The sequence below is a fragment of the Parus major genome, chromosome 7, assembly GCF_001522545.3.
Source record: "Parus major isolate Abel chromosome 7, Parus_major1.1, whole genome shotgun sequence".
In the NCBI taxonomy this organism is placed as follows: domain Eukaryota; kingdom Metazoa; phylum Chordata; class Aves; order Passeriformes; family Paridae; genus Parus; species Parus major.
This window is the reverse complement of record NC_031776.1, coordinates 17,349,378-17,362,193: the sequence shown is the minus strand read 5'-3', so window position 1 is coordinate 17,362,193 and position 12,816 is coordinate 17,349,378. Positions and strand designations below refer to the sequence as shown.

At 35.0% G+C, this 12,816-nt stretch overlaps 1 protein-coding gene across 3 annotated transcripts in view; it reads right to left on the bottom strand.

The window, feature by feature from the left end:
* LOC107207400 (neurabin-1-like) overlaps positions 1-12,816 on the bottom strand; it is a 40,696-nt gene that overhangs the window by 6,933 nt on the left and 20,947 nt on the right. The window contains exons 10-17 of one of the 3 annotated variants that reach the window (XM_015634387.3): positions 11,601-11,697; positions 11,334-11,520; positions 10,430-10,581; positions 9,305-9,638; positions 7,674-7,758; positions 7,006-7,077; positions 6,315-6,510; positions 1,867-1,983 (exon numbers count right to left, since the gene is read on the bottom strand). In XM_015634387.3, the coding sequence (XP_015489873.1) occupies positions 1,867-1,983; positions 6,315-6,510; positions 7,006-7,077; positions 7,674-7,758; positions 9,305-9,638; positions 10,430-10,581; positions 11,334-11,520; positions 11,601-11,697 (1,240 nt within the window). Of the gene's footprint in view, positions 1-1,866; positions 1,984-6,314; positions 6,511-7,005; positions 7,078-7,673; positions 7,759-9,304; positions 9,639-10,429; positions 10,582-11,333; positions 11,521-11,600; positions 11,698-12,816 lie in introns of those variants that run through there. The other 2 variants (XM_015634389.2, XM_015634388.2) reach the window with 2 other exon arrangements.

Below are 12,816 nucleotides of genomic sequence, written 5' to 3'. Positions count from 1 at the left end.
CATTGAGGTGCTGGAGTGGGTCCAGAGAAGGACAATGAAGCTGGTGAAGGGTGTGGAGCACAGGTCCTGTGAAGAGCAGCTGAGACAGCTGGGGGTGTTTTGCCTGGAGAAGAGGAGGCTCAGGGGGACCTCATCACTCTCCACAACCTGATGGAAGGAGGGTGTAGCCAGGTGGGGGGCAGCCTCTTCTCCCAGGTAACCAGTGACAAGAGGATGCCAGCTAGCCAGGTAAGATTCACATTGAACATCAGGAAGGATTTCTTTACAGCAAGGGTGATTAAACATTGGCATGGACTGCCCAGAGAGGTGGTGGAGGCACCGTCCCTGGAGGTGTTTAAGGAAAGACTGGATGTGACATTCAGTGCCATGGCCTAGTTGACAAGGTGGTGTTCAGTCATAGGTTGGACTCAATCTGATCTCAGAGGTCTTTTCCAGCCTAATTTATTCTGTGATTCAAAATACCCCAAACCGCTATAACTTTGATTATTTATTTTTTCCCAGACCTAGACTAAAAACTTTAAAAAAATCCTAAGAACAGAACTATATATTTTTCTTCACACATACTGCTCTCCAAATGAGAAAACAGTTCAGAATTTGTTCCTTGTTTCCCTCAGAGTAGACCACCCTTGATACTCAAGGTAATTACTGAAAAGCTACAAACAGGTTTTACTGGTCATGCAAAACCAGGACAATAAGTGCCATATGAACTAGACAGGACACTGGAACTCATCTATAACAAAAAGGCTTCAATCATCACTTTACACATGGACAATTAATATTAGACTGCTTTCATTTGAATTTTAGAACCCTAAGTTTATTGGAAGTTTGTAATCCTGATCAATGAATGATACTCAAGAAGACATCTTTAATAAAGCCTTACAATTTATACTGCTTGAAAGTTCTAGAAACACATATTCCGTTCAAAAAACTGCAGGAAGTACTTGAAAAGACATATTATTACCTGAAATTCCTCTGGTTTCCATTAGATCTAAGACTATTATCTCAAAAAAAAAAAAAAAAAATCTGCAAAAACATAATCCACTACCACAAGCTGTAAAAACTAGTTATATAATTTTTGAGACCTCAGATTTTTATGTTAGTGAATTTATAACATTGTAAGACTGCACTAACTTTCTACATCCTAGGCTATTTTAAGATTTTCACCAAAGACTGACTTAAGACAGCTAATAAAAATCCCATCACATTCATGAACCACCAGTTTTGCAAGCCCTCTAATTCATTTTTACGTAAGATAACTATGTTCATTTTTTAATGAGTTTTCCTAAACTAAAGGATTTAATTTATTAAGATGCCCATTAGTCAAACACCAAATGAGACAGTATCTCAGGATGCTACCAAAGTGTGAACTTTAGGTTTCAACTATAGCCAAAGGAATTAGTTCTCCAGGGGAATGAACACACTTTCAGGTGTCTAATTTCTACCTATATATCAGAACCACTATGTTCTTTTTTCCTTTTTTCTTTTGTTTTTATTGAAATGAAATTTTATCATAAAACAAACCTGCACAGATGTGAAGGCGAGGTAAAAATGTTGCAGTTTTTATTCACCCAGGAAGTTGCTTTAAATTAGTGGAACAGAATGGCATTTCATTTAAAGTTAAAAACTCCAATTTGATCAGTGAGTTCATTCCTATTTTTATGACATAACTAGGATCAGAACACACAGGCTGATGTGTCATCCACAAGGGCATGTCCTTAGTTCATTAACAACTTCTTCACAGTGCTCTTCAACATTCAAATATGGAACAGCCATCTAGTTTCACATTACACACATCTGTTTTTATCAAACATGCTGTAGTGTGAACAACAACATCAACAACACACATATACACACTTTGAAACTCACCTCATTTGAAGAGAAGGTTAAAGTGTGTGAACGACCTGACAGATTTGGTTCTGTCACTAACCCTGAAAGTTCACAACTTGGCTTGCTATGGTATGTATCATCTATGACAATTCTACTCTGCAAACAAGTGGAAATAATGTTTTATTAACTCACTTCTTGGAAAAGCAGGTCATTAGGTGACATTCTAGTAATTCTGATTTTTGGTTAAAAAAAATAGTATGAGTCAGTTACCTTTAGAACACATATGAAATATACTAACTACATCAAGCATCTGACTTTTTTGTTAAATTTCTGAATTCAGAAATGCAGTAACAAAGCAATATCCTCAATAAAAGCAACTTGTGCAGAGAATTGGTCATAATCTGAAACGGTGTTAAAATACACAAGGAAGTGCATCAGTTACTTTTTCAGCAGGCATACCACACTGTGGGAGAAGCAATTTAAAATGTATTTGTTGGACTTACTCATTATGAACTTTTATTAAACTGAAACCTCTACAAACACAATGAATGTGTTTTATAAGGTAGTGCTCTGTTGATTCCCTTGATTTCCAACTCCGATTGTGACCTTGAAAATATTTTTCATTAGTGAGTGAAAATAATTCTGCCAAAAACATGCCTCACCCTTTTGCCTTTCTAAAATTTATGTCTCAGCACTACTCTTTGCTGCCTACAATCAGTAAGCAACTATTTACCAGTATTTTCTCTAATGTTCTCTATGTTTCCAATCAACTAATTACATAAAAACTTTGCAAGAATGCCATACCACATCCCTATGTGCATAAATAACCTGAGATCCTAAATTAAACTGATCTTTAAGGTCTTTTTCTTCAACTAGTTATGCTCATATAAAAGATCTACATTTTTGCAGTTATCTTCATTTAGCACTTCTGTATTATGTTCTGATTTCAATTCCACCTGAACTCTCAGTTTTCTGGATTATTCAATTTTTGTTTTGTAAGGGCATTCGCTTATACTCTAAATTATTGATACACATTTCCAGCCTTAAAAACACCACATCAAAGCTCAAGAAAAAAGCCATCACCACCAGAACTCAACAAACATAAAACCCCCAAACCACAACTTGAGTTTTCCTGCTACCTCTGTGTAGTATTTTCTTGACTGAGAAATGGTATTCTATTTACCATGTAGATTATTTTATCCATTACATTAAATTTTAGGGTTTTCTTCAGTCTTTTAGATGCAAGAATTATTACCAGAAACAACACAATACTTTGTCCATCAACCTATTCTCAACTTAACTTCAACCCAAACTGAAAATCTATTTAAGAGCTTTTCTTTCAGCCATCCTCAGTGGCTTTACACTTTTTACCTCTACAAAGAAAATCAAGAACAATTCAGACAAACAAAACTGAAAAGATACAATAATAAAAACATAGCCAAAAGTAAAGCATCTGAGCACCAGTGGTAATGTTTCCTCCTCCCCTGCTCCTAATCAGTTTAATCAGTAATTTCCTTTTAAGCGTTTAGAGCCAGTTGCAAAGATTTTTGACTCTTGAACGGCAAAGAATTTGGACAGAAGAAGTTTTATAGGTATGCTTCCTATCATTTAAGGAATCTAATTTATACCACACTGCTCTTCCTTGCATTGAAAATGAAAGACTGCATACTTGCTTACAGAAGCCAAGTAGTATTCTGGAAAAACAATGAGTATAAATACTATGTATATGTGTGTATCAAAGAATGGGACAGATTTATGTCAAGGGAGTAATTTAAGAACTGTTTGCAAGCACACAGGATTTTAGTTCCTGTGTTTCTTGTTTTCACAGGGATCAAGAAGCTGACCACTACTTTGTCACACTGTAAGTTTAAAACTAACTTCAGAACCATTTTAAGAAAATGAAAACCTTTTAAGTGCAGTAACTTTCAGAGGCAAATTCTGCAAAACCAGAAACCAGGTGATAAGAAATGTAATTATATTCCTTACATAATCAATGCTAAAGCACAACTACAAAAACTATACACAATGCAAAGAACTTGGTTCCACAGAGATTTTTTACATGACTAAGTTCTTATTTTAGGTTTTCTACTTTTACCTCTTGTTTAAGAAATGCTGTCACATGATCATATGGGATATTACAAACATGAAAGGAATACGTGTTATTGCTATATTTATCATATATTGCTTTATTTAAAATTTTCAGTTAATATCAACAAAAATGAGTATTCTTCCCTTGAATTCTGGGAAGATGACTTTTTCCCTTGCTTTTATATTGTTTTAGTAACAAGACTCACTTCTGAGTGGTTAAGTACATTTCCTTGTCAGTCTTAATGTCTTTTCATAGTAAAACAAGCCAAAGCTTTGTTACTGTGCAAATGTAATTATCAACCCCTAAGTTCAGATCCACAACAATTAGTCACTCATTTGAAGCAGCAACCGCTGTTACATTACCATGTTTACCAAACTGCAAAGTGAAAACAGCCTGACTTTGGAGAGGAAAACTATGATTTTATGATTAATGAATGTATGAGAATCTGTTCTTCAGTGCGATCAGCTTTCTACCATTTTACAAAGCAGGAATATAGCTGGAGACTTGCATAATACTCCAGCTGCTGGTTTGCAACTGGCACTAAGGAAAAAAGCAGCAAGCAACAATTACATACTGGAGCATGAGAAGGAAACAAAAAAACCCAAACCAGTAGGCAAGAAACCAACTGGAAGGTTGAAGTGGTAATCATCTTGGGCAAGTATAGTCCAATAAGAAGAAAAGACTATTACTTCAGAACAGTGTGGAAAGGAAGAGAGCATTCATTCTGGTAACTTTTTGATTGCCAGAAGTAGGTGTATATGGTAGGTATATGAAAACTTTCAGAGCTGCTTAAGCACATTGTAGGTGTTCACAGTAAAAATGCAGCAGTGGCACTTTTACTATGCTTACAAAAATTATTTAAATAAGATAGAAAGGAGCAATGAAGAGGGGACCAGTGGGTTCTTCTCAATCAGTGACTTTGAAAGTCAAACCCACTGACTGCTTATCTATACAGGAAACACCTCTTGATAGCTTTGCTGAAGCCTATTAGGAGACCACCTACAGCCTATCAAGAGACCAACCATGCATTCCTATTAAATCAAAAACTGTACCCAAGTATATGCATATACCTTCCAAATCCTTGGGTTATTTACAGAAACATCTTTTGGCCACCGCATGTTCAACAGAAGAGACCAATGCAGGAGCTGTAAACATGTAAGACTGATGCACACTGGCAGTATTTTGTGAAGTACAGTTCTGCTTCAGAGATTAAAAAATTCCTACTCTTATTAAGTTCCTGTGTTATAATAAGGATTGTATGGTTCTAAAACCACTTCCTGTAATTTTTAAAAACTACATATGCAGACAATTTACTACTATCACAGGGACTGTACCTTTACATTAGCGAAACAAAGTATTTTAAAAAAAGGGTATTACAACAGCATTTTAGTGCAATCACCATCTAGAAACATGGAAAGAAAACTTGTTATTTGCAATCTCAGCAAAATATCTGTGACTTCATGGACTACAACCTGGCAAGTTTCTCTTCCAGATATACAACTCATTTTTTTGTAACAACACAGAAGAAAATGAAAACATGAAAGGGTATTTTAGCCATCCAAAGTGAAGAAGTGTGAAACTCAAGAAAAAACCCAGCTTATGACCTTACTCAAATAACTGTAATTTTCAATTTGACAAAAGCCAGAGGAAATGAGAATGAAGTCAGTAAAATTGCTAGGAACAGTCTTAAATTGAAAAAGATTTTACCAAGTATTCGGACGACACACACATTACACATTTTAGTTTCTAAAGCTGTTTCTTTCAAGTAGTTTAAACTGTAAAGATGGTAACTATGTTATAGACTGAACTGTGTAGCCTCACTCTCAAGATACAGTTAAAAGGCTCTAAATTATTAGATTATTAGTTACTCAGAAGCCTGGAAGAAAGTGCTCTATAGATGTGTTTCTTGGCTTTTAATACTGTATTTGTTAATGAAAAGTAGGGTGCTATCTTCCTCCACCTGTCCGATACTCCAACCCTACATTCCAGTATGGTAAGAACTGGCTGGCCAACTGTTTGGACAGCTGACCTCTATTTATGCACAATTCCTCCATGAGCTAGGCTGGAAAACAGATTTGACCTTTAAACTATGCTTTCCTGAAAGCAACATTACTTTTAGCCTTACCAACCAGTGAGAAAGCATGCCCTGTGATTCTTCCTTAGATGCTACTTCAGCCTTAATAGCCTCTACTGACGCTTCAACTGAGGAGGACGGAACAGGAACACTCATAATTCCTGCTTGTAAGCACTGTAGTACCTCAAACTTCTCCATCAATGTTTGAAAGAGGTGATGTGGTCAAGGACTAAGTAAATAGGCTTCCAAACACTAACCACTGATATTTTTACTTTATCAAGATGCAACACTTAAATATTCAAGGCACAAACTGGTCATCTTTACCTTGCTTCTGTTCTTCTCTTGGCCATGCTCACAACCATCCTGCCCACCCTGAGTAACCTGCAGACTGCTGCTTGAAATCTGAGGCTCTTTGTGGCTGTCTCCAAACCAAGAGAAAGGCATGCAAGTAGGAACAGGGGAATCTGAATCTGATGCAGACAGATTGTTGCCAGAGTCATCCAAAAGTTCTCGGGAGCCTCTGAAATACGCAGATTAAATTCTGTTTAAATAACAACAGCAAAAAACCCCACCCCATCCCTCAAATACACAACCATCCCCTTAAAAACAAGAACTCAAAACACACTACTTATTTTTACCAGTTTCACAGCACAACTGATACTTGAAATGAAAACTGATACTTGCCTTTAAATATCCATGCAAAATAATGGGTTATTTAACAACACAAATTTAAGAACTTCTGCAATATTTCACGCAATTTAGAATTTCAAGCAATTGCTAACTTAATTTACTTAACATTCCTCTTCCTAAGCAAAATACAATTTTAATGTTGTCTCCTCTACTCTCTTCTGTGAGATCAGCAGCTCATCTCTGTATCATTAAATCTTCACAGAATTTTGCTACTGTTGTATTATAATGGACTTTAAGATCAAACATTAATGACAGTTTTAAAGAAATTCTTAGGTTACAAATTTTAGGAATGGAGCATGTATGTATAAAATAACAAAAGAACTACCTGCTATCCAGAGAACCTCTTAGAATTTCTTTTTCTTGCTTCTTTCCCTTGCCCCCAGATTTCCGCAATCCCCTGAAGTGAAAAAACACAAATTTCATAAAGCACTTACACTTACCCGGTACAACATTTCTTTAAATCACTAAAACTAAAGTTAGTTTTCACACTGACTTCAACAGTTACAAAAAGCCACATTTATATTGTTACACAAAGCATAATTTTGCAGATTATGCATACAATTAAAAAGTTCTGGCATTCATATTCTATTTAAGAACCATGACAGTACCCTTTCAAAAGCCACAGATAACCAAAATAAATACAGAAAATGCCTAAAGAAGCTTAGCATATAGATACAACCAGGAGGAAAACCACAGTTTTACTGCTACATTAATGCTCCTAAGCAATGCACAGCAACTTGAGCAAACTCCCTAACTATGTTATCAGTGTGTGAAATCAGCTGATTTTTATGTTATACATTATGATTCATTTATTGCAGTACCAGTCTAAGTCTTTAATGATAGCTGACTTCAAGAAGCTTTACCCCTGTCTTTAAAGGTGTTATCAAGTAGCATTACTGGACTACTCAACACTGTTTTATTTAGAGAACATAATATTCTCAAAAATAACACAGAACAACATTTGTTTCCAAAGGAACACAAGTAAAATCTTACCCAAAATCTGGAAATCTCCTTTTGGACTTCCCTGATGGTATTCCTTCATTTGTTTCTGCTGTCCTGTCTTCATTTTTCCTTTCTTCTGTTTTTCATAGAGAGGTGAAAAACAGAAATGTTGCTGTAAAAATACCTGCAACTTTCAGCTACTAATGATGATGCTTGTAAGTCAGATACTAAGACCTGGGTGACAGTGTTAAAACTCCCATTCCCACACACAGGTAATAACTGAAAATAGTACAGCCATAACAGCCAGCCTAAGTTATTCTGTATGGCATCTTCCCATCACTCTGTACCAGGCCACTGAAAAATGGGAACATAACAATTACTAACAACTATTCAAAAAATATTCCTTTTGATAAAGAGTAACTCTATACTGTCTACAGAAAGGTAAAACTTACCACAGTATTTTGCTCTAATGAACTACAAACAAAAATTAGTTTATGACAGGTTTAGAAAAAAGAACCTCTTTCTTTTACAAAATGTCAGCTTCAATACACACAACCACATAACCAGTATAAGATACATGAAAAAAATGAATTTTTAAGGGTACTGTTGAACAAATTAGTAGTTTCTGATCAACACTAAAACTTTAGCTAATTAGCTAAGCACTTTTTCTAAATATGTAACATCCAATAAATTGGAACTACAGTTAAACTAGTTATTTTTCCTATCAACTTGAATACAAAACCAAACTTTAATAGTGATGTTTGTTTCCAGAGGTAGTCCTTTAAGAAAAGAGGAAATTTCTTAAACACAGCACAGTAGGTTAAAATACAGACTGATACATGAATGGATGAAAAGGTAATAGAAAGGACTAATTCACTACCAGGCAGACATTTAAATACAGTTAGAAAGCAACAATCTAGCAGAAACAGTATTTAGTGTAATTTTCCTCACAAAGAGCAAGCTTTCAATACTAATCTGCATGTACTGCATTAATTAGCAATTCCAGGGGCCAATTTAGGAAAAAAAAAGTTTACAATGCTTCTGCCATCACAAAAAAACTGTAGAAAAGAAGACAAAATCACATATGTATTAGGTATGTCTTAGTGGTGGTTTTTTTTAGACTATTTTTGTTTGAAACTTTATAGAAATATACAAAATAAGGACAGTATAAAACAAGTCCTGTTTCAGGGTATTAATAAAATGGTTTTGTCTGAGCTGCATGGCAAAGACAGGAAGTCAGCTGTCTTTATACATTTGTACTGGCTTATTACAAAAAATATCAAACATTCAAAAGATTGTATTAGATCCCTTTTTCAATTATTTATACGAAAAATTCCAACTATTCATATCAAATAATGATTAGTAGTGACTAGGCTGATTATAATACCTTTAACCTTCTTCTAGGGACAAATATCCTAAGAGGACATAATGAATAATGCAGTAATTCCTGCAATACTCAGAATCTGTATCTTGTTTAAACACTTGGATAATGTCTAGAAGCACAAAGCCAACAACAAATTTTTCTGGGAATAAGGAAATCCATCAGACTTGCTCTCCAGTACACTGCCACTTATGAGGCTTGTGTTTGGCACAAACATATTAGGACCTTTACTGATTACATCTAAAATCAGTAAAACTACAGTCCCAAAGAATAAAAATAACAATAAACCCTTAATTCTTACCCTTGGTTTCTTTCCCTTTCCCTTTTGTTTCTTTTTGCTTCACATTCTTGAGATACCCTTGAGGAGAATTTGGAGTCATCCCTTCAGGAGGAGGCGAGCGAGTGGCGGCTGTGCTATTTTCATTGTTTGGTTTGTGTACTGGAGAAGAGTGTGTGGAAGCAGAAGGACTTGACTCTAGAGGACTTTCTGTGCTTTCTCTTTTCTCAGGCTTTTCACTCTTTTGATAGGTGTCATCCAGGCATGGGAGAGGTAATTTTTCACTTGTTTCTAAGGTCTTAGTTGGGTACATAGCAGAAGACTCTCTGGTGAGAACACCATCTTCTGAATCCTCATCCTTCAATAAATTTGAAAGTTATTTCATGATAAACATGACATATACTCATTTATTGTCTGTTCTTTTAGCAGAGTGGAAGGATGTGCTAAGCAGATTTTCTCAGTTCAGGAAATTTTTTACATACTTGTGGATACCATCTGAATCACATGAATATGATTTTATAGGCTGTTACCCACCTCTACACACAACTTTCTGCACATCCCAAATAATCTTTTTCTAGCCAAATCAGAAATGTTCTGGTACACCTCAGCCATTCCTATTCAATGAAGCCAGTTTTCAGTCCATCTGAATTAGTTCAACGTTCTCCTTCTATCACAGGCTCTATCATATATTGACTATCTATACCTCAATTCTTCAGTTGTTTTCCAGAAACATGAGAACATTTTACTGGTATGCTTCTTGTGAACTTCAATGATGACTTATGGAATAATGAAGCATTTCAGAACTCTTTAGTTTTTGAAGAAATTTGGTAACTAACTTGTGCCAGGTGAAGGAATAACAAGATAAATTGATACAGATCACTGTATCAAATCTTTCAGCAAGCAGAAGTAGCACAGAATAAACTCACATAGTTCTTTGCTAACTTCAAATTAACTGTGCCACAAAAACATGCCAGAGTTCACATACATGTTATGAACCCTAAAAAGCTTTTTCACTTGATGCAGCATAAAACTACAATGCTGTGGCACAGCCTGAATGGAGAACACTTACAAATCCAAACACAGATAAAATTCAACACATGTTCAGTATCCAGAGTGCATGATTACCAGTGTCAGTACCAGAGTCAGTACCTGTAGATTTGCAGTCTGTTGTCCACCCCCAAGAGATTCTTTCAGCTTTGATCGAGAAGGTGGCTGGCGTTTCACTTTCAAAGCAAGCTGAGCTTTTGCTTTGTGGGCACTGGTGTCTAATCTGGGAGTATCTCCAACAAAAGCATCAAAATCTGCAACAAATACATACTTTTTAAAAAAGTAAACAAAAAACCCAACAAAAACTGGTAGGCAAGTTCATCAACCCACTGTCCAGAAAAATATTCAGAATTTAGGTGAGAATTATTCTACATGTTAACCATTACTGTATGAAAATACTTTTTATATTATACTCCACTATTTTATACATTGCAACTGCAATTTCTGTTTAACTTGAAATATACTTTTACCCAACTTTTTCAATCAATAAATAATAAAATCCAACAGAATATAATTGTCTTATGGATTGAAAATGTTATGTTCTCAAACAGATGAAAATTTGTGCTTTCCTAGCTCCATTCCTTAGGATAGAAACTCTTAATAAATTTAACAAATTTAACAAATATTTCAAAAATTTAATTCTCATTTGAACTGCTGTTTCATAACATTCTGTACATAAAATTACAAGACATAGCAAGTTTACTGTAAATTATAGCTTCAACTCAATGGGATTTTAACTGACATATCTCAGTGTTTTTTCCCACTTAGTTTCACTAACAACTCAAATAGTTGTCTCTCTATCCATCTCCTCTTTCCCACAATGTTTAAGAAATACATTGCAGCCACATGGAAAATGTTGGGGTAATCTAAACTCAAGTAACCACACTGACTCAGTCGGTATGAAACAGCAAACACTTCAGTTCTCTTAACAACAAAAAAAACACTAGACATATAACTCCTCCTAATTTTCCTTAAGTGCAAATAAAAAATACTACAATCTACTTACCAGAAAACAGCATATCTAAAGAATTTATTCTTTCTTCTATTGAATTGTTTTCTTTTTCACTGTCTTTTGTCTTTGACTGTTCGTTAGACTGGCCTGGACTTTGACAGCCATCTTCCAATAAACTGCCACCTTCAAACATATAAGGCATTTTCTCATATGCTTTTAATTTATTTTCAAGCTCTGAAATCTGCAGGAATTAAAATTTAGAAGTCAGATACAAGTCTCCAAGAATGCAGAAATTTATTTCAAAATATAATACTGCTTTACTTTTTCCTGATATATTTTCAGTTGTTCTGCATATTTCTGGTCTCTCTCTTCAAGTAGCTTTGAATGATCTTCTTCTTTCTTCATAAATTCTATTTCTCTGGTGAAAGAAACATACATTTCTATGAAACAGTAATATACAGAAATGTAGGAAATATGTTAAATAGAAATATGCACAACTGCATTTATGAAAAAACATACCATTAGTGAATGGTGACAAAAATCCATCTGTAAGGTATAACTGATTCATTAATCTTATGATGTCATAAAATGACATATTTATTTGTATGCTTCTACTGTCTTCAAAAGAAAATACAGATGACTGTAATTTACTCTGGGCAGAAAAAGGATTTGTGGCAACACTTTTTCTGCAAAGTTACAACCAACCATCTCTCATTTTAAAGGTGTCAAGTTGCATATGCATTTAAGCCCGAAATACATGCACGACTCCAATCATTACACCTTACTCTCTTCCACGAAAATACATGCACACACATTATATTTTCCTTCCAAAAGCTATGGGAAAATTCTTTGTAGGAAAATGAATTGCATTTCAAGTTTCTGCTTGGTTCATCCTACAGCAATTGCAATGGTTGGGTTTTACCAAAAGAAACAATGACTACAAGAAGGAAACAAAAATAAAAGCTGCTTTTGCCTGCGCCATATGGAATGACATACAAAACCAGAAAATAAGCATAAAACAGCTACAACAGATGCAAAAGCTTCAGGGACAATCAAATGAATAATGGGAATTTGCTAAACAGTGAGGGAATGGAAAGTAGCATGTTAGCAGTCATCTTCACGTACTTTTGAACTTCCATACGGATAAGCTTGGGAGGAGAGGGGAAAGGAAACCTTTAAAAAGCTCACCAAACAGCACAAAAACGTACTGTGAAAAGTTACATTTCTGGATGTGGACTACAAAGCAAAAGATCATAATAAATTGCTTTTAAAAGTAAGTAACAAGTGGAGAAATTTGGAACAAGAATATTATACGCTTACAGCAACTATCAAAAGCAACAGTTGTGTTCTGTACTATCTGTACACATCTACAAGTATTTTATAATTATCTCTTGTTTAGCTAAGACGGAAGATCATAGAACAGTTAGACATTGTATAACAACAGGGCTGGAGTCTCCCACAAGTGTATCTAATAAACAATATTACTTCTACTAAAAAACCCACACCCTTTAACAGATTGAAGATACTGTTTTCATGC